This window comes from Monodelphis domestica, chromosome 1 (assembly GCF_027887165.1).
Source record: "Monodelphis domestica isolate mMonDom1 chromosome 1, mMonDom1.pri, whole genome shotgun sequence".
In the NCBI taxonomy this organism is placed as follows: domain Eukaryota; kingdom Metazoa; phylum Chordata; class Mammalia; order Didelphimorphia; family Didelphidae; genus Monodelphis; species Monodelphis domestica.
Window position 1 is genome coordinate 72,591,610 of NC_077227.1, and position 22,500 is coordinate 72,614,109.

Below are 22,500 nucleotides of genomic sequence, written 5' to 3' on the forward strand. Positions count from 1 at the left end.
TTAAGGTCATTAAAATACCTTTTTGGGGTTGTTCAGTCATATCTGACTCTTTGTGACCCATGGACGCATGGGTTTTTCTTGGCAAAAGTACTGGGGTAGTTTTACATTTTCTTCTCCCATGGATTAAGGCAAACAGATTAAATGACTTTCTCAGGGTCACACAATTACTAGGTGTCTGAAAGTGAATTTGAATTCTAGTCTTTCTGACTCCAGGTTCAGTGCTCTATCCATTGAGCCATGTAGCTGCCTACTAAAACACCCAAAATAAATACTGATCCAAAACCAATATAGTACTACCAGACAGAGATTGGCTGAGCAAATAAAGAGGAAACACCGAATTCACTTAAACAGAGATCCAGATAACTCTATAACCCTACCATACATTGAAGGGATGCTAAGAGGAGTGGGGCAGCTGGGGAGAATGACTTCACAGATAAACTGGATACATAAATAAGGGATAAAATCAGTGAGTTCTATAGGGGTGCCAAATAATCAATCCCCAAGTCTGAATTACTCCTTTAGTCAGTAAAGAAGGAAATCTGAGAGAATAATTATCCTTCTACCATCCACAGGGAATCTTCTTCAACAGCTAGCTTAAGGTTCTCTCTGCTCTCTCAAATGTATCCTGCAATAAATAACTAAAAGCATGACTGATGGTCACTCCTTGCTGTCCTGCAATTTTTTTTGAAAAGCCAACTTTTAATTAATTTAATTTAATTTAAATATGGCAATATTGGTTTGCCAAGCAAAAATCAAACGGAGGTAACATGATAAAATTCTTCTAAAAAGAAAACCAACATTGCTCTTCTGTCCTCCATGATGCAAGTGGGACCAAGGAGGGACCAGACCCAACTGATCTCTTTGGATTCCCAGGGCTCACTCCATGGAAGAGTATCTCTTGGAAGACATAGTGAAGGCAGTAGACATCAGGGGAATTCATTAATGGGCTGAAAGGATATAGCAGAAAACCCCAACTCTCAAATAATGAAAGTTTCCTCTGCCTCTCTCATACCTGCCAGGGTCCTAATGAAGCCGAGCACACAATGAGCACTTAATAAATACATCCTGAATCCTTGAAAATGGATGAATTCCTAGAGTATATCTTGGCATTTCCAGCCCCCAATGATCAGAGATAATGGAAGTGTATAATGTTCCTTGCCCAAGCACAGAAAACAGTCCCCCTGTTTTCTTCTACCCTCCATTCCATCAAAGCACCCCATGGGTCTGGATCAGTGACCTCATTCTAATCATTCCACAACCAATTCTCCCTCTTGGCAGCAAGAGAATGCGCCCTCTTTCAAGGCTGCTCCACTTCTCCTGATTCAAGGATGGAGCAAATATTGACTTGTGTAGAATCAAAGGTCAGGAAGCCAAGAAGGGATTGGGAGGGGGGAGGGCAAAAACTGAGGAGAATGTCTTCAGTGCAAGTCTTCAAGTATTTCCAGCCATTTGTTTCCTAGAGCAGTTGGTACCCAACCTGTACGAAATGTGAGTAACTTTGTAAGCCATGGGTGAAGGGAGCGAGTAGATCTGGGTGAGATGCTATTGTGGGGAGGGCATGCTGGTCCATTCTTTAACAATTCCTCAAAGTTAATAATAATGTTAATCACAACATAATGATGATGATGATGATGTCAGGAGAGAAAAATGAAATGACCCAGTTTCATTCTAGGCCAGTGAAGACAATGAACACTGAGAAATCTGAAAAGCTCCATCAAAACATTTTGGGATGCTGGAGGGCAGAAGGATGGCCTGGAAACAGTGAATCTTAGCGAATTATATTTGCCTTTAGAAACTACAAAAGTAACCACTTTTGAAGGTCTAGAAGAATTGTGATGTGGTTCACCTCTCGCCAAAGGGAAGTCCCCAAACTCCATGCAAAGTCATTATTACAGTGCCATGGAGTAATTCGGAAGAATTGGTAATGGTAGAAAACTGGTAGGTACCAGAAACATGGTGTAGAAAGCATGATTTTAGCCATGTGGATGAAAAAGACATACACTTTGCCTCTTGTATGGGATTCTGGGATTGCTGACCAGTTATTGTATGGAAAAAAAAAGCCAATTTCCCTTCAAATACTTCATAAGACATTGGTAAGATTCACCATGAGAAATCCTTTAGCTTGCTCAGTGGCAAAAGCCAGAACAGACAATCTTCAAAGCAGAAAATAAAAGACTCAATATTTTTATTGATACTGAAAAAAAAGCAACATGGATGAATTCCTAGAATATATCTTGACATTTCCAGCCCACCATATCATGCAATAAAGATATCATGTGAAGGTGGGGAAGGTGTGACCATATTCTTTACCTCTACTTTTGGCTCAGTGACTGAATATTCTAAGCCCAATGACTCATGGTTTCACAGAGTTATAGGTCCAGAGCTTGAAGGGCCCTCAGAGGTCATCTGGTTCAATATTTTCATTTTATAGATGAGAAAACTGAGGCCAAGGGACATTTAGGCATTTTATCACTATCACACAGATAAAAAGTATCAGAGGCAAGGTTCTTCTGACTTCAGAATCAATGTTCTTTTCAATGTATGGAGTTGAAGGTAATCTCAGGGTCCCTTATCTGAACAAAAGCCCCCATATAATGGTCTTTTGGTCTTTGATAGAAGACCTCCATTGAAGGAGGATGTAACACATTAGAAGACTATGTCTCCCAAGGCAACCTTTTTTTCCTCTTTTGGATAGCTTGGAATGTTTGAATGAGGAAATTTTCTTATTCCAAGTCTAAAAAGTTGCTTCTCTGTGCTTTGAGACTGAGGAGAACAAGCCTAATTCCTCTTTCATATGGTGGTACTTTAGATACTTGAAGACAGCTATCATATTCCTCTTTAAACTTTTCTTTTATCTCTGCTAAATATTCTCCTTTCTTTCAACAGTTTCATTTAAGTCTTATCTTATGAACAGCCAGCAACACCCTCCAGCCATAATCTCTCAGCCATATGACTGATTGAAGAAGTCCAGGGCTGCAAAAGAATCAAATAATATGATGGATGAGGTGCCCTTAAGGATCCCCAAGAAGAAATTATAACTATGAAGTTGGTTTATAGCCCCAGGATAGAAGTAACAACCAAAGGGTTCAACATTTTGGAATAAGAAGGATAATCTCATTTGGTGTCCAAAAGCCTTTCCTAAATACTCTAAATACTCTGGTTTCTCCCTTTTGACCAAGAAGCATCGCCTGGTTGACCCCTTCCTTGGCCTTTATGATTTTCCATCTGCTCAATTCATCAGCATGCCTTCCGTACCGCCATTGGTAGGTTCATGACCTTTGACAAGCCCCCCCTCTTTTCTAAGCTTCAGCTTTATGCTTTGTAAAGTGAAGAGGGAGCTGTACAAGACGATCTCAGTGACCCCATCTGGCCCTGATATTTACTCCATGATTCTTTGGCTTTTTGGTATCCCTTTCCTCTGTAAGTCATGTGCTGTTTTTCTGTGATATGACATAATCCAGTCTTTTTACCTAAGGCAGAGACTGAGATCCTTTACAAGTCATTACATGTCTAAATTGGGCTGGAGAACAAAACTGCCTGAAATTTCCTCCAACTTCCCACAAATCTCAAAACTGAGGTTGGTGCGAAGGGCTCAAAGACTTTAATTTCATTTCAGATTAGAGAAACAAATCTGAAATGAAATTAAAATGACATGAAGCAAAGCGTGTTAACTCATACAATTGATAATGAAGACATGTCAAAAAATGACCATGATGGGCTAGAATGATGGGAATTTATCAAGGTGAAAAATGATGCAATTATTTTCCTCAAGGAACTTGTTCTAATGAGGGAGAGATAGATGATAACACTATTTATATATATGTATATATATATATATATATATATATATATATATAACACAAGCAAATATGATGCAGAGAATATGTAAAAAAGGTAACAATGTGTAGTAGATGAAGCCCTGAATTTGGAATCAGGAACTCATCTTTCTGAGTTCAAATCTGGTCTCAGACACTAGCTATGCAATCCTGGATAAGACACTTAACCTTAACTTGCTTCATTTTCCTCATCTGTAAAATGAACTAGAGAGGAAAATAAACCACTCTCACTATCTCTGCTAAGAAAATCGCAATTGGATGGTGAAGAGTTGGACAGGACTGAAAAACAACTGAACAACAAAACAATAATATGTTATACAGGCAAAAGAGACAAGCAAATTGCTCTAGGAACACTTGAGGAAGAAGAGCTCTTTTTCATTTAGGGGAATGAGAAAGTCAATAATTCAATACTCATCGTCGTCATTCAGTAATCTTAGTAGATAATTTCACAAATTATTATGGTTGGAAAAAAATCACTTGGTTTGGCCAATCTGGTGGTGATGAAAGTCTCCAAACTTATCTAGATTGGTTCTCTGATGCCATCGACACAGTTTTGTCTTTTGACTGCCATTTCCCCACTAGCCTAATGTGCCATCAGAAGCCCTTCATCAGGGATCCAAAGGAACCCATTGAAAGTTTTTAAAAAAATTTTATATTGTGGCTCCTCCAGACTGATTCAATAAGTCAAACTCACCTGTCAAACAATGGTTTCTCTCCACAGTCAAATGAGTCCTGTAAATCCTTGACTAAGTTGGCTTGACCAGGCATTCGGAAGAGTCCTTCTTCTGTGAGTCCTCGCTCTCGGATGAAATCCACACATTGCTCCACCAGCAGTGGGGCCAGGCGATGGCCATACTTCCTTTCATATTGCACGGTATCTTCCAAACGTTGCCCAAAGATCCCTGGAACAGAGAGAGAATAACCCCCAGCCCCAGCATTAATTCTTTCTTCTTTCTTTCTTGAAAGTAGAAAAATGTCCTAGCTGTGTGACCCTGGGCAAGTCGCTTAACCCCCATTCCCTAGCCCTTACCACTCTTCTGCCTTGGAACCAATACATGGTATTGATTCTAAAACAGAAGGTAAGGTTAAAAAAAAAGAAAGTAGAAAAACAACAGACTTGGACTCAAAAAATCTGTCTCTACTGGCCACAAATTGCTGTTGACCTCAGTTTCTTCATCTGTAAAATAGAGATAATGAATCTTGACAGGGCTTGCCTCATAAAGTTATTGTGAGTCTTAAAGGCATAAAGTTAATTTTAAACTTAAAGGATTAATAATTTTTCCCTTTCTCCAGTCTGATCATGAAAGGCAATATAGAAAGGAAAAACAACAACAATGAACCAAGATCTGATTAAGGATTAATAGAGAAAGTGAATGAAGAAGTTGCAGTAGTAGGAAATAGTGATCCCAAGAAACCAATCGCATCCTTAGTCCAATGGCAGGTGGAACAACTTTAATTTAAAGCCTTCTCTGATTTCCAGGACTACCATTTTGGGAGTTAAAGGGACCTCAGTGGCCAGCTAGTCCAAGTTACAGGCTTTTGATATAATCTCAACTACAACATTCTTGGTCAGTGATAATCCAGCCTCTCCTTGAAGACTTCCAATAAGAAGGAACCAACCACTTCCTAGAGCAACCCAATTCACTTTTTGATAGATTCATTTCATAAAAGACTTTTCCTGCAATCAAGTTTAGATTTGCCTATGTGTCACTTCCATTCATTACTTCTGGTTCTACCTTCTGGGAGCAAATAGAACCACTCTAACCTGTCTTCCCCTTAAGGACAAGCCTTCAAATCCTGGAAGGAAGCTATTATATCAATGCTGATTCTTTTCTTTCCCAAGCTAAATCTCTTTGAACATTGCTCCCATGACTTGGACTTACGGTCCTCACGTCCTCATTACTTTCCAATTCAAGCTCTCTAGCCTATCAAAAAACTGTAGGATCCACACCTGAATAATATACTCCAGAGGTGGTCTAAGGGACCCTTCAGAGACCATTATTATCTCATATTCCAGAAAATTATAACTTTTTAAACTTTTTGCCTTCCATATTAGAAGCAATGCTGTGTATTGGTTCCAAGGCAGAAGAATGGTAAGGATTAGACAAGGGGGATTAAGTGACTTGCTCAGGGTCACACAGCTAAGAAGTGTTTGAGACCAAATTTGAACACAGGACCTCCCATCTCTAGGTCTGGCTCTCCACTGAACCAAATAGCTGCCCCAACCATGATTTTCTTCCTTTGGCCCAATGCCTTATGGACAGGCACATTGCCCTACTAACTCACACTGAGCTTTCAACTCAGATCTTTTCTAGACAAACTACTATCTGGTCATAAATCCCCCAGCATAAACTAGTGAATTTAACTATTTTGACCATGAGTGGGACAGTTGGGTGGCTCAATGGATGGAGAGCCAAGACTGGGAGGACCTGGGTTCAAATCTGGACTCAAATACCTCTTAGCTTTGTGACCTTGGGCTAGTCACAACTTCAATTGCCTAGTCCTTTCCATTCTTCTGCCATGGAACCAAGACTTAGTAATGACTTTAAGATAGAAGGCAAGGGTTTAAAAAAAAGAAAATAAGTAAAGCTTTACATTTAGCTTTACTGAATTTCACCTTATTAGGTTCAGTCCAATGCTCTAGCCCAGAGGTATCAAATATGTGGTCCATAGACTATACTCCTGTGGTTGGTTTGAACCAGATTAAAGTATAATTGAGAAATATTTAAGAAAATAAATAAAAATACAACAAAACACACAATATTACATTTTAAATCTAAGTCAACATATGGTCTACAGGGATCTTCACATATCGATTAGTAGGTCCTTGTTTCTAATTGAAATTGGCAGCACTGATCTAGCCTATCAGGATTTATTTGAACACATACTCTCCTCTAGCATTGGATACTCCTCCCAGTTTTGTGCCATCTGCAAAAGTGATGAACATACTAGCTACACCTTTATCTAAGTCAGTGAAATAAATGTGAAATATGAAAAACCGTAGGGTACTCATTCCACTGGAGACTTCTGAACAAGCTAACATAGAACCCATTAATTCTTTGTCTCTAGCAATTCAGCTTGCTAGAATGCACTTAATTGCATTATATCACATCCATATCTCCATCTTTTCACAAAAATATTGTGAGATGCTTTATCAAATAAAGGTATCTCTTCTGATTGTGACTTTCCCCATCCCAGTTTCACTCTATCATGAGTTGGCATAAGAAATTAAATGGGAAATTTGGAAGAGTTTCATGCAAAGTCCAGCAGATGATAGAAAAAAGTGTAGAAACTCAGAATTACATAAAATATATGTACAGTATTCTATGATATCAACATATCTTTTAATACCATAAATATATGCAATTTCTTTTTAAAAGTTAAATTAAGCAAAAAACTAGAGTTTGTGAAAAGAATAAGAAAGCTAGCAAGTAGCATACAAAGGCTAGAAATATAGATTTCTTTTTTAATTAATAGAATTTATAAGAATCTCAGTTCCTCCCTCCCCTCTCCATATCATAGAAGATATCATTTGGAAGATATAGATATATAGTTACAGATCTATAGACATAGATAGATATAGTTAGATAATGTCTTTCATGTTTCCATTCTTCAGTTCATTCCTTGGAAATGAAACCACAAGTTATAAGAGAAAAAGAAAAAAGTTCACATTTCTCTGGTAAGAAGGGATGACCAAAAAAATTCATGCAGATTTCCTAGATCATAGGGTGCTGTGCCCCAAACCTGTATGATGAGACGAATACTGTCCTTGCTAAAATCTAAGTAAGCTACATTTACAGTAATCTCTTGATCTAAAGAAATGATGTTAGTTGGGCATGACTTGCTCTGGACAAAGTCACACTGGCTCTTTGTGATCATCATTTTTCTAGATATTTACCAACCATCTCTTTAATGTTCCACTTAAGAATTTTCCCAGGCATCAAAACTAAGCTCATTGGTCTAGTTTGCAGTCTCTATTCTCATTCTCATTTTGAAAATCAAGACATCTGGTCTTTGTCAACCCTACATCTCCCATTTTCCAGGGACTTTCAAATATTGTTGAGAGTGGCTCAAGAATCACATCTGCTCATTAAGCCTTTCACTACCCAAGGATGGAATTCATCTGGGTCAGGTGACCTGAATCCAAAGGCAACTAATTATTCTTTTATCATGTCCTTATTTATCTTGAATATGATGGCCATTTTTGTTCATTTCTGGTGCAAAGATCATTCTCCACAATCAGGAAAAAAGTATTAAAGCAACTCTTCCTTCTCTTAGTTGTCAAATATCATCATCTCTTTCATTCTGATAGTTGTCTCAAAACTTCTTTGATTTTCCTTTTCCTCATATGGTTAATTGACAACAACCGCCCTTTTTGCTGTCTGTCCTTAGCTTTCATCTTTGGTATTCTTGATACTATTTTTCCATTATATGTTTTTCTTCCATCTTCTATTCTATAAACATCTTTCTAAAACCCAAGTTGATTTGTGAGTTCACTATGTATTCCACATCAGTCTTTCCAGATAATTCAAAATTTGTTTTCATTTCTTAAAAAGACCTATTGGAAAGGTTTCCCTTTTTGTCTTTATTCTTAAGGGTTTCCTACCATTTCTAGGCTAACTTTTATAGAATTTTAGTCCATTTAAGTCTCCCTATTATTTTTCTAAACCCCTTCTGAAATATGCATTCCTAAAATTGGAGGTATAGTCTTTCCTCTATTCAATCATTAACTGGAGGAGGAAAAAGGCCATCTCTTACCCACATTATTCCCATTTCCAACCCAACAACCAATCCAGGCCTGATATTAAAAATCAGATCCAATGTAGAATTTCCACTAACAAGGGGTGAAAACATGAGTTCCACTTTTGAAGGATGAAGTTATTATTAAGGCAATTTATTAGCTGCTCTGTTTTTGGTAGAGATTCAGTAAATATCTAGATAATTGAAATCTCTTATCACTACTACATGCCTCTATGTTTGGCTTCTGATGACCTGTTTTCCTAAAGGATCACTTATTCCTTTTTCTGACTAGGTGATCTACAGTAATACTACAGGGACAAAATAGAATCTGTTCCTTCATCCATATTCACCCAATGGTTTTCTACCATATTTTCTTCCTTAAGTTCCTAAATTTCCTCAGAATATTGTATTTTTAAAAAGAAAAGCAAACTGTACATAAGAGAAATCTACAGTTCCATGTCTGACTCACTTTTTTCAGTGATCTACAGATATTTTGTTTTGTGTTAAGTTAAAATAAATATATTTATACAAATTGAACATATGTATGAAAATGCACACACATGCACACACATACAGAGTATCCCAGAAGTCTTAGTGTAGCTCTAAGACTTTTAGGGTACCCTGCATAATTATCTGGACATGAATTTTAAGGGTAGGCAAAGCAGATGGCAATCTAGGGTACAGCATGCAGAGAGGTAGAAGCTATGTTAAAGGATATGATTTAATATTTTTTCACATAAATACCCACATTTTCATTTCATAAAATCCTGCTTTCTACAGCACATAAACATTTTGTGACAAATCAGGCCACAGATATTACAGAAAGTAAAAAACTGAAGATTCTAGTAGATAATAGCACACCTTTAAAGGTTGACAACAATAAAAAAAAAACAGGTTTTAATTGGAAATTCTCTTTGTCCGCCACATGACACTTAATATAATTGCTTCTGGCAATCATACTTTGTCCTACTGCCTTGTAAGAATGCAGCACAGTACACTGGAAAGAGTACAGTTCTCAGTCACAGGAACCAAGTTCAAATTCAAGCTTTGCTGATTAATATGTGATTTTGAGAAAGTCCCTTAACCTCACTGGGTCTTAATTTCTTCATTTGTAAAATGATGCTATAAGATTAGTTGACTTCTAAGTTCTCTTCCAGATCTACTCCTAGGATCCTATGTGTACAGGGAAAAGAGAAATTTATTCAGTGGAGTCTAATGATATGGAGTTTCCATATCTGGCAGTAAATTTGGTGCTTTGCTTTTAATTAAAGAAGCAAGTTATTTATAATGTAGCTTTTTTCCACTCTTCTTCTGGAAACTCTAAGCATTCACTCTATTGATGGGAGTCAGATACTTAGATAGTTAATCATGGACCATTATAAACATTCAGCCAACTGGCTATTTACTGCCCCTAATCATCTAAAATGGGAATGACTATAAATGAAATGACTTATTTTAGGCTATCAAATAATAAATAATAATTGGGTCCACAAAATATTATGACACCTGAGAGGAAGAAGGCCCAGCGTGGGGAGACCTGTATGTATGCCAGTGTCACACTGTGAAAAGAAGTAGGAAAAGAGGAGAAATTACTTGTGCCTTCCTTGGCACTACATATTTGTGCTCTGTGCCAAAATTTTTTATTAAGAAGCTATAGGAGGAAAAGTTATTCAGATTATCGCACCAGAGGTAGAAAAAAGTTAGCTAGTGATGAAAAAACCTTCCCTGAAAAAACTAAACAAAAACTGATGTGAAAGTAAATCTCTAACAGCCACACCTCTGAAATCTAAAATAGCCAGTATCTAATATGATGACTAATGGCCATCCAAATCCTAAGATCATAAGGCTAGAGCTGGAAGGGGCTTCAGAAATCCTTAAATCCAACCCCCTTAATATTACAATTTAGGAAACTGATGCCCAAAGACCTCCACTTCCTTGTCTAAGACCACAGAGGTCATAAATATCAGAATGAGCCTTGAACCCATATTGGGCCAGTGCTCTTAGTACTACCCTACACTGAATCTGGTTTCAGGTCATTTACTAAGCTCTCATCTTCCATTTCCGAAGTTCCCCCATTTCCAGCTGGTCCTGGGGAAATATATAGTTCCCTTTCCTTTTTTGATATTCTTGAAATAAAGCACATCTATTGCCTGTGACACTTTAAAAGGACGTTTTATTCCCATTCCAAAGAAAATATTCAAAGACAAGGGTGATGATGGGACAATGATCAAGGAAATTATTTGAATGTCACAATTGAACAATTCTTACAATTCAATCAATCTTGGCCGTCTGGCTTCTGAATTCATGATTCAACCAAAACTGCTCTCTTCAAATTCATAACTGATCTCTTCACTGGCAAACCTAATGGCATTTTCTCAATAGTCATCCTTGATTTCTCATCCCACACAGTGAAGACAGCGCTGGACCTGGAGTCAGGAAGATCCGAGTTTAAACCTGTTTGCAGACATTTATTAGCTGTGAGACCTTGAGCTTATCTATCTTCCTTGATTTCCTCAACCATAAAATGAGGATAATAACAGCACCAACATCACAAGGTTCTTGTGAGGATCAAACAAGATAATCTTTCTGAAATGTAGACATTTAAGAACTATGTGTTCCTCCAACTCACCTCCTCTCCTCTGTAGCCTCTGACTTTGTTATTGCTTTTTTCTCCCCAATATTCCCTTCTCTCTCGGTTTTCAGGGCATTTCCATAGCCTTGTTCTTCTCCAACCTATCTGATTCCTCATCATTCTTCTCTGCTGACTCTTCATCCAGGTCATGCCCATTAACAGTGAGCATCCTTCAAGGCTCTGTCCTGGGCTGCCAGTTCTTCTCCCTTTATGACTTCCCTTAGTGATTACATCAGCTTCAGTGGTTTTAATTATCATTGCTGTGCAGATGACTCTCCAATTTACTTGTCTATCACTAACCTTTCTCCTAACTTCCAGTCTTTCATGTCCTATTAGATGCCTATTGGACATCTTGAACTGGATGCCTCATACACATCTTAAATGTAGAATTTCCAAAACTGATCTCATAATCCTCTTCCCTCAACCCCCATATTCAATTTGTGGTTAAATCATGTTGTATCCACCTTCCTAACACCACTCAGATAAGTCCCCTTTTTTCCTTCTGAAAGAGCCACCATTTTGGTATAGACACTCTGCATCTCATGCCCACACTATTCTGCCTCAAATCTTTCTCTACTCTTCCAAGCTGTCAAAATGATCTTCCTGAAATGCTAGTAAGCTCCAGTGACTCCCTATCACTTCTAGGATCAAATATAAAATTCTTTTTTTTTGGCATTCAAAAACTTTTGTAACTTGTACCTCCCCTATATGGCTTCTTATACCTTACTTGCCCCACATACTCTTTGATCCAATAACAGGACTCCTTGTTGCTCCATATACACTGCCTTTCCATCTCCTTAATCTGAGCATCTTCTCTGGCTGTCCCCATGCCTGGAATTCTTTCCCTCAACTCTCTACCTCCTCTCGTCTGGATTCCTCTAAGTCTCAATTAAAGTTCCACTTTCTTTAAGGGGTCTTTTGCACTCCTCCATGAACTTAGCTCTTCTCCATAAACTTAGCCCATCTTTCTGGGACTGCCCTCAATTTATATATATATATATATATATATATATATATATATATATAATATATAAAAAAATATATAAAATTATTTATATCATAATTATATATATGGTTGTTTGTGTGCATGTTGTCTCCTCATTAGTTGAAAGTTAGGTGAGAACAAGGACCAGCTTTTGTCTTTTCTCATATCCCCAGTGTCTAGCATACAGACAGTTCTTGCTTCATATACATTAACTTTCTGTAAATGGGACAAGAATTTTGAAGGAAATTCACATTCAAAAAAATTATGACAATTCCTTACACGAAACAGAAAATGCACAATAAGACACTACCAATGTAGGCAGTGGTAGAAGGAAGCTAAGAAGCATCTCTAAGTCAGTTCCTGGGTATCTGACAACTGTGAGAACTATCTGTAGTAGGCAGTTAAGTGCCTGGATTCTGAGGTATTTTGCAAAAATTTGCAAAAGTTTATTCTACAGCTTCCTTGAAATTTCACTTTTATTAAGTGGTTGTTACATATGATCCCTGTGGAACTTAGAACTAAAAGAAAAAAATGCCAGGGCTGAAGAAAACTTCATAGAAAATATAGTGTTCATTTGGAACCAAGGAAAGCTCCCTGAACTGTATTAAACTAGCCTCACTTGTAGGATTCCATAAAAGAAATGGAATTTATTAAAATTACCCAGTTGGCAGTGGACTAAAAAAGTCTCTAGAATTCAACTCAATTAATTTGATGTACTTATATTCAGAATGATTATTATTTTCCACATCGAGCTAATGTTCAAGGGATTGCTTTGAAAAGCTTCATTCTAAATTTAAAACAAAGGTTTTTCTGGTGGAATTGTTAAAGTGGTGTAGACTTCTGAAAAGCAATTTGAAATTATACTTCTAAAAGCCACTCAGTTATGCATATTATCTATTGACTTGGTGATACCCCCCAAGAGATTAAAGAAAGAAGTGAAGGATTTATAGATTTTAAAAAAATTTTAAGGAGCTCTGTTGGCAGTGACAAAGAATTGGAACTAACGGGTTACCTCCTCCAGTGGAGAATGACTAAACACACTGGTGTATTAATGAAATGGAATACTATTTTGCCATAAGAAATGATGAATGCTTATTTAATTTCAGAGAGACTTGAAAAGACTTGGTTAAACTGATGCAGTGATTCAGTATAATTTAAACAGTAACAACATTTTTTTTAAACCCTTACCTTCCGTCTTGGAGTCAATACTGGGTATTGGCTCCAAGGCAGAAGAGTGGTAAGGGCTAGGCAATGGGGGTTAAGTGACTTGCCCAGGGTCACACAGCTGGGAAGTACAGTAACAACATTTTAAAGACAAACAACTTTGAAATACTTAAGAACTTTGATCAATAACACTGACCAAATGACTAAACATATTGATGAAGGATGATGCCATCCACCTACCCATAAAGAGAAGATAGACTCAGAGTACCCAATAAGAGATACATTTTTAGACATGGCTAATATGAGGGTCTATTTTGCTTTATTATGAATATGTTATGGGGGTTGTTCCATGTTTTAAAAAAATAAATGCTTCTTAACTAAAAAAAAAAATAAAAGGAACTAGGATTCCTTCTATAAAACAACAACAAAAAATATCTACTCTTAAAACCTGTGGTCAGGGAGCTCAGGTAGAAGGACTGAGGGGGGAGAGAAGAGATGGCTTTTGTGATCCTTCCTATTTCCACACATATAATCGGGGATATATCTAAAAGCAGAAGCAGAATTGCTGATTGTCAAGACCAGTCCTTAATGTTAAGCATGGGTCAGGTGGAGACACTAAACATAACACTTGCTGCCCTGCTTTCTTTTCTGGAATATGTTATTTGTAGATGTCATTAACTACTATTTATGAATCTCTTCCCCTAAGTATCTACATGTGACTCAGTCCTGAGAAAATGGACAGGGCAAGTTGACACCGAACTATGTATAGCACTTTAAGTAGTATTAATGCAAAGTGTTTTCTGTGTATTATCTCATTTTTGCCTCATAATAGCCCCCAAGAAGTAGATACTGTCATTGTCCCCATTTTATAGATGAGGAAACTGAGTTTGAGAGAGGTTAGTGACTTGCCCAAGGTTATATTTAATATGCCCTAGACAGGATTGTAATTTGGGTCTTTCTGCCCCCATGTCCAGTAATCTATCCATTAACAAGGGGTTCTTAAAATTTATGTGTGTGTGTGTGTGTGTGTGTGTGTGTATATATATATATATATATGTACATCTATATACATACAACTTGTATATATGTAGACACACATTTTTATCTGTATGTTCACCTCATACCTCTCAGATTGGCTAACAAGGGAGAAAAGGAAAACTGATAAATGCTAGAGGGATACGGAAAAACTGGGACACTAATGCACTGTTGATAGAGTTGTGAACTGGTCCAATGATTCAGGCTGAAACAATCTGGAACTACCCCCAGAGTTATAGAACTGGCTATAGCCTTCCACCCAGCAATACCACTTTGGGGTGTATATCCCAAATTAGGGGGAAAGGACCTATTTCTACAAATTGTGGCTCTTTTTGTGGTGGCAAAGAATTGGAAATTATGAGGATGTCCATCAATGGGAGAATGGCTGAACAAGTTGTGGTTTATGATTGTGATGGAATATGATTGTTCTCTAAACAATGACAACAGTGGGCAGCTAGGTGGCTAAGTGGCCTGGAGATGAGAAATTCTAGGTTCAAATTTGACCTCAGACACAGGTCAAGTCACCTAATCCCAGCTGCCTATTCTTCTGCCTTGGAAAGAATATTTAATATTGATTCTAAGACAGAAGATAAAAGTTTAAAAAAGGAAAAGAAATGACAAGCAGGATGATCCCACAAAATCCTGGAAAATTTTAAACAGACCAATGCAAAGAGAAGTGAGGAGAATCAGGAGAACATTGTATAATATCAAATTTTAAGGATGATCAACTGTTAAAGCTTTGATCCTAAATAATGATCTCTAAGACAAATCCTAAGACTCCATGATGAACAATACTCTCCTTCGCCAGAAAGAGAACTGATGCATTCTGAATGCAATCTTAGACATTTTTTAAACTTTATTTATTTTTTCTTATTTTATTTTTTGTCTGTTTCCTTTTGCAACCTAGTTAATATGGAAATATATCCTGCATGACTTCACATGTATAATCATTACCAAATTGCTTGCCTTGTAAAGAGAGACGGGGGAAGGAGAGAAATATGAACTCAAAATTTTAAAAAATGATAGTTAAAAATTTTTACATGTAATTGGAAAATAGTTAATGAAGTAAAAAGAAAATACAATTTTAAACTATAAGTTTATATGTTACTGTTTCAATATGTTGGTTTCCTTTGTAACTTTGTGTTTTTTATGCATTTAATAATATTATTCTGAGGAATCCACAGGTTTCACTAGACTGCCAAAGGAGAATCCATGATCCACTCAAAGAGGCAAGAGCCCTAGTTCTAGAATGACCTAGTGACTTCTTTGATATGTGTGTGTTGTCTCCCAAGTTAGACAATAAATCTCCTGAGAGCAGGGGGTCTTTAATTTTTGTCCTGGTATCCCCAGTGCCTAAGCATAGGGCACAGCACATTATAGGCACTTAAAGAAATCTCATTAATTATTATCTGGGCTTAAAATGAGGAGAAGAGGAGAGATTGTTTCCCTTTTGGAGGGCATCCTCTAAAGACAACCCAAAACAGGAGAATGCCCTTTTCAGCTCTCTGTTTGAATTGTTCTTTTCTCACTCTGCCCTATAGGAGCACCAGGCTTTAAAATCTCCAACCTCCAGGCACACTGAGCCGGAGCCCCTTCATACTGTACCTAGAAAAGTTCTTCTCCAACGAAACGTTTTACTCATTCTGAAATTGGATCCCCTGCTGAACCTGCTCCTGCTCCAAGCTAACTCACTGGCCAAGTCAGCTAATAATAAACACACCCTGGGGCCAGTAGATTCAGGATACACTGTCAAAGCAGTGTGATGAGTGCTGTGTTTCTTTATAGCTTCCTCAAGTAACTTTCCAAAGAAATGATCATTTGTCATTGCTGTTGCAGGGGAGATTCCTGTTCTGGTTCAGACTGAACTAGATTATCTTCAGAGGTGTCTTCCAGTTGGGAGATTCTGGAAATGTCTGAGTCTGGGATAGTTCAAATTATTATCTTGCTTTCCCTTAATTCTTTTCACTATCCTACTTTTCTAAAAGATTATTGAGATTGAAAAAAAAAACACCCTAAACTTGTATAAAAACATACTGGAGAAACACAAGAATTCAAGGATTCACTGCACTAATTCTCCGAAGAAGAAATTATTAATATATACTTTTTTAATCCATGAAGGACATTATTGAGGATGATGGCTGCTTTTGCTTTTTTTTTACTGAACTCCATTTAAAATCGTATTAGGGGGTGCTAGGTGACTTAGTGAATAGAGAGCCAGGCTTGGAGATGGGAGGTCCTGGGTTTAAAGCTGGTTTGAGTCACTTCCTAGCTGTGTGACCTTGGATAAGTCACTTAACACCAACTGCCCTTATTGCTCTTCTGCATTACAAGGGATATTTAGTATGAATTCTAAGACAAAAGGTAAGGGTTTCAAAGCATTTATGTTAAAAAGTATTACTCCCTGGATAGAGAAAGAAAAAAGATAGAAAAAAGAGTGAGAGAAATGAATATGATAGAAAAAGGTAGAATTAAGCAAAAATCAATTGGTTCAGTAAGGCAAAAAAAAATGATGGCAAGACCAATAATTTTTTCAGAGCATTCTTTTTAGTGCAAAAATTAATTGAGCAGACATTTTCCCCTACTCCTCTTAAGAAGTAGGAAGGGACCTATAGGTCTGAATGTTTATTGAATTTATTCTCTTCCTAGTTTAAAAAAAAATCTTTAGCTATAAGCCATAGTCTTTTGGAAGGGGTCAAGGGAGAGGCATGGGGAAATATAAGTAATGGTAAAAAAAGATATCAAAAAACTAAGCAGATACAGAAAGTCTGATGATAAAATTGTTGGACTTAATGCCATAATCTTTCTTGTTATCATGGAGTTAATGATCAACTAGGACACACGATTGAAGGATACAATTTCAAGGCATATTGCTTCTGTAAACTACTTGTCCAATATAATCCAGAATGAGTTTGCTGGCTTGCTGAGCTACAAAGAAAAAAACGATTTTCATTGTTACTTGGCAGTCCCTCTGATGTTGACCAAAGGAGTCAAATAATCAGGGATGCCATTATTATTAATGGAAGGGGTTCCACAAAACTAGATGACTTCATTACTTATAACCAAGACCTAGAATGGCCCGCCATCACAAATTCTTCAGACACTAACTAGCTGTGTGTCCCTGAGCAAGTCACTTTAAACCCCATTTTCCTTAGTTTCCTCATTTGTAAAATGAGCTGGAGAAGCAAATGGCAAATAAGAAAACCACAAATGAGATCACGAAGAGTCAGATATGACTGAAAAGATTGAATAACAACAAACAAATTGTAGTAGCAAGAAAGCTCACTTGAAAGTTAGAAAATCTGAGTGAAAGCCTGCCTCTGTCACTGATCGTATTATCTTCAGAAAGTCTCTTATTCTCTTTGGGCCTCAGTTTCCTCACATGTAAAATTGGGGATTTGAACAAAATGATCTTTAATCTCTTTTCCAGCTCTAACTCCTCTGAGTTTGCTTTTGTATGTGACAAAATTGTTGGAGGAAAAAGAGTTTGTTAAAAATCTTTTGGGTTAATTAATCCCTTGGACTAGCAATATGACACAGCAGAAAGAGAACCAGATCCCAGTCTCACTATGTACTAGCTGTGTGATCTTACACAAGTAAGACCCTTCATTTCTCTAAGCCTTAGTTCATCTGTGCCTAAAATGTAAAATCAATTTTCACAGCCTACCTCAGAGGATTATTATGAATTTAAATTCATGGAATTATTTGTTAATCTAAAAATGCAGAATATTATAGAATCAAAGTTAGAGATGGAAGAGACAACAGAGGTAAGATGGACCAACCCCCTCATTTTACAGAAGAGAAACTGAGGCCAAGAGAAATTAAGTGATTTGCCCAGAGTCACACAGCTAGTAACTGGAGGAAGAATTTGAAACCAGGTATTGTTGGATTCAAATCCAGCATTACTATTCCTGAGTTTCCTGTTTAGTAGTTAGTGAAATCTTTGGGGTTTTATAACAATGATCTAAGAGATCCATGCTATAAATTCCTTAGTGTTGTCTTAAGCAGTAAATCATTGCAGAGTATTAAAAATAGCATGTTAAATTATCCTGAAGATTCACAATAATCATGAGACAAAAACTTTGGGAACCATGAACTGTTACTCCATGATGATGATGATGATGATGGCCATAATGACAATGATGATTTCATTTCCAAGATCTAACCAGGCTGAACACTTGATTTGATGTTGCATTTTTATACTGATCTTTACTTTCTACTTTCTTTTGTACTGAACTTTACTCCAATAGACATGATTTAGAATGAATGAATTATTCAATCAATTAACATTATGAAGCACCTGATATATAACAGACACTATGTTAGGAATTGGAGATACAAAGATAAAAATGAAAGTCTTCTAGTCCCTCAAGGAGCTTACGTTTATGTGAGGAGGGGGGAAGACAATGTATCACACCTAAAAGCATATAAAGCATACCTAATGTAAATATAAGTTTATGTCAGGGAGGAAAAAGAAGATGCACTGACAGAGAAGGGGATCAGGGAAGGCTTCATGTAGGAGGTAGTGCCTGAGCTGAGTGCTGACATGGTTAGAAATCAGACACCTCCCCCACCTCCCACCCCCAGTATGATTGGTGCATCTACTTGGGTAAAAGAAGTTATTTTTCTAATAGGATTTAATTTTTTTAACTTATTAAAGGGGGCGTTCAGCACAGTACCTAAAGGAAAATAGTATCATACATCCATTTCCTCCTAGGTATTTTTCCTAACTATTTGATTTTGGAAACAGATTTTGTAAGTACAGGTGATTTTAACTGGGTTGATTGACTTTCTGAAATATCAAGTTATACATGTAAAACCCAGTTGAACTGTGTGTTGGCTATGGGAGGGGGTTGGGAGAAGAGGAGGGAAAGAACATGAATCATGTAACCATGGAAATTTTTCTTAATCAGTTAAATAAAATTTAAAAAAGTAAAAATAAAATGAGAACTTTTGAAGTTAATTGCAATCTAATGGCAGTACAACAGAAATGTACATCAATATTTCCTAACCCAAACTCTACTATATAGAGACCAATAAGACTTTCAGAATTCTCCAGATGCCCTCTTAGACATGTAGTTCTGAAGAGGAAATTGGGGTTTTTCATAGGAGCTGGAAAGAACCTAAGTAATCACCCAGACCAATCCTTTTATTTGGCAGAGAGAAAACAGGTACAGAGAACACAACTAATTTGCTCTTTTTCTTCATATAGACATAAATTCCCAGGACTCCCCTTTATTTCAAGTCGTTCCACTTTCTACTATACCACAATGAAGCAGGACCAAGTAAGGAGGAAGAAGGAAAGCTAGTTTTTAAAAGTTTATGGGTTTTAAAGGTAATTGTAAATAGTAGTGAAAATTTAGAACACCAGTAAAAAATCTCCCTGAGATGGAGGAGATAAGACAAGTACACAAGGAATGCCAGAAATGCAGGGAAATTATGGTGATATAAAAATGACCTCAATAAAATCTTATTTATTAAAAAATAAAATGTAGAGAGTGGCCCAACAGAGGCAGAGGGTTCATTCATTCCTTTAACAAGCATTTAGGCTTAATAAGGAGTCAGACACAGTCCTAGATACCATCCCTCTTCTCAAGGAGTTTACATTCACAGGAGGGGAGGAACACAATATGTAGAAAGGTAAATAAAATACAAAATACATTTATGAGTCATAAGAGAAAGGGGAAGACAATACCAGCATCCCCTAAGGATAAGAAAAGATCCCCAATAAGTGATAACACCGGAGCTGGGTCTTTAAAATGGGCAGCCAACGTAAGTGTTTATTTTCTAGTCTGACTGGCTATAGTGGGTGACTTTAGAAAAGAACTAAGGTACATTTAAAGGTTATTAAAATACATATTGCCATTCAAAATCAGATTAGTCTAATATTAATACAATATAGCCAGTCAATCAAAGAATCCCATTTGTTTAGTTAAACATGGATCCAGATAAGTATAGCAAAAGTGGATTCAGAGAAAAGAGGGAATTGGGGGTAGGGTAGAGAACAGACTAACTTTGAAATATCCAGTTCTGGTCTTTCCTGGGTTCCGGTTATGAATCACCAACTATTTATTGGATTTTCTGAGCTGGATATCTAAAATAGAATTCTTTGTTTTTTTTCTCCAAAACCCATTTCTCTTCTAAACTTCCCTTTGTCTTGAGGGTACCACCATATTGCCTGTCACCTAGTTTCAAAATCTCAATCATCATCTGTTTCTCACCTGTTTTCCCAGTTGTCAAATCTTGTAAATTTTACCTCCACAGATTTATAGCATCAGTTCCCTTCCCTATATTCCCTCAACCCTAGTCTTAATTCAGGCTCTCATTCCTTTTTGCCATAACTATTGTAATTACTTCCTAATTGGTGTCTCTACCTCAAGACTCTTCATCAATCTCTCTCTCCAGCTACCAAAATTTAGTTTTTCAAAAGTATAATTCTAGCTATGCCTCCTTTCTTTTTGACAAATTCTTTTTTTTTTTTCATTTCAAGGATCTAATGAGATGATATCCACTTTAAGCACCAAGGAGATGTGAGATATTATAAATGGGAGCTGAGTTTACGATATTGAGTAGGGAAAGGCATGTAGCACAGGAGCAATAGCTGAAAGGTGGATATGTCAATGGGGGGATACAGACCAGAAGTTGAGACACTAACCTAGGTTGAGGCAGAGACAATGGAAATGAGAGCACCAGAAGGACATCAAGTGATTGGATGAATATCAGAGGTAAAGCAGAAAGGGGAGAAAGGTTTAGAGGGACTTGGGAGGCAGGGAAAGGGAAGAGGTAGAAAGAGGCAGGAGTTCAAGGTGATTCTGATTTTGAGTCCTGCCCCAGTGACTAGGAAAATGGTGACTGGTGTCATTAACAGGGATGAGGAAGTCAGGAGGAAGACTGTGGATGAGAAGGTGGGGAGGGAACACGAGTCACAGATTTAAGGTTGGAAGAAACTTTAGAGGCTATGGAGTCCAACCTCTATTTACAGATGAGATCAAAGTTAAGTGACTTTCTCAGAGTCACATAGCAAAGTAGAATTTGAAACCAGGTCTTCTCATGTAGTCTCATCATAGAGAAGTTTAGTTTTGATTTTGAGGGTGCTGAGAATGAGATACTGTTTAGGCATTTGGAAACTGAGGGCTGAATGTGGTAGATTAGTCTTGAGAAACACTATAGAAATCATCTGCCTAGCAGTGAGAGGGGGTGTTCCGGGAGTAGACGAATAAACTAGAAGAGAATAGAGAAAGAGAAAAGGGCCAACGCCAGGATCAAGCTTCTGTAAAGTCTTTGTAGTGGTATTCACAGAAATAGGTTTTCCTACATGCCCTGGATGCCCCTGCTGAAGTCACCCAGCATCCTGAAGTCTTTCCAATGACTGGATAGACATGATACATGGCCCGTTCATCTGTACACCAGCCTTGTCAAAGATGAATTAACTGCACCTGTGCTATCAAAGCCAATATAGGGAAGATCCCTGGCCCCAGACTTTGTTCCTCTTCAGAGCTCTCTTCTGAGACTATATTCCCATTACTAATATTATCAAGGACAATATTTTTCCTCTAGGAAGGTAGATAGTACAATAACAGAGTTCTAGTACAGCATTCAGGAAAGACCCGAATTCAAATCCAGCCTCGTATACTAACTGCATGACCCTGGACAAGTCATTTAATTTCTGTTTGCCTCAGTTTCCTCAACTGTAAAGTAGGGATAATAACACCTACTTCCCAGGTTTGTTGGATTTGTTCTGAGAATCAAATGAGAGAATATTCGCAAAGCTCTTCTCTGTAGGGCAGAGAAGCCCCCCAATAAATGTTGGTTCTTTCTCTCTCCTTTATTTATACTCATGCTACCTATGAGAACTCAGGTATTGTGACACTTGGATAACATTGACCTAACACAAGTTAGATGTAGGGGAAGTCCTTATTTCAGTTATATAATAACCAGCTCCAACAAAGGGTAGAAGTCCCTCTAGCCCATTTGGAAGAAGCAGGGGACCCCCTTGGTTCTGCAGCCTGCCTAGAATGGAACAGGCAATATATTGCTATTGAAACAATGCTGGGTGTTGGAGTCATGATGATCTGAGTTCAATTCCTGCTTCTAGAACTAGCTATATAACC

General features: G+C 37.4%; 1 protein-coding gene across 1 annotated transcript in view; it reads right to left on the minus strand.

The window, feature by feature from the left end:
• Window positions 1-22,500, minus strand: part of ARHGAP22 (Rho GTPase activating protein 22) — a 374,146-nt gene that overhangs the window by 34,548 nt on the left and 317,098 nt on the right. The window contains exon 5 of the mRNA XM_056800688.1: window positions 4,531-4,738. Within this exon, the coding sequence (XP_056656666.1) occupies window positions 4,531-4,738 (208 nt within the window). The remainder of the gene's footprint in view (window positions 1-4,530; window positions 4,739-22,500) is intronic.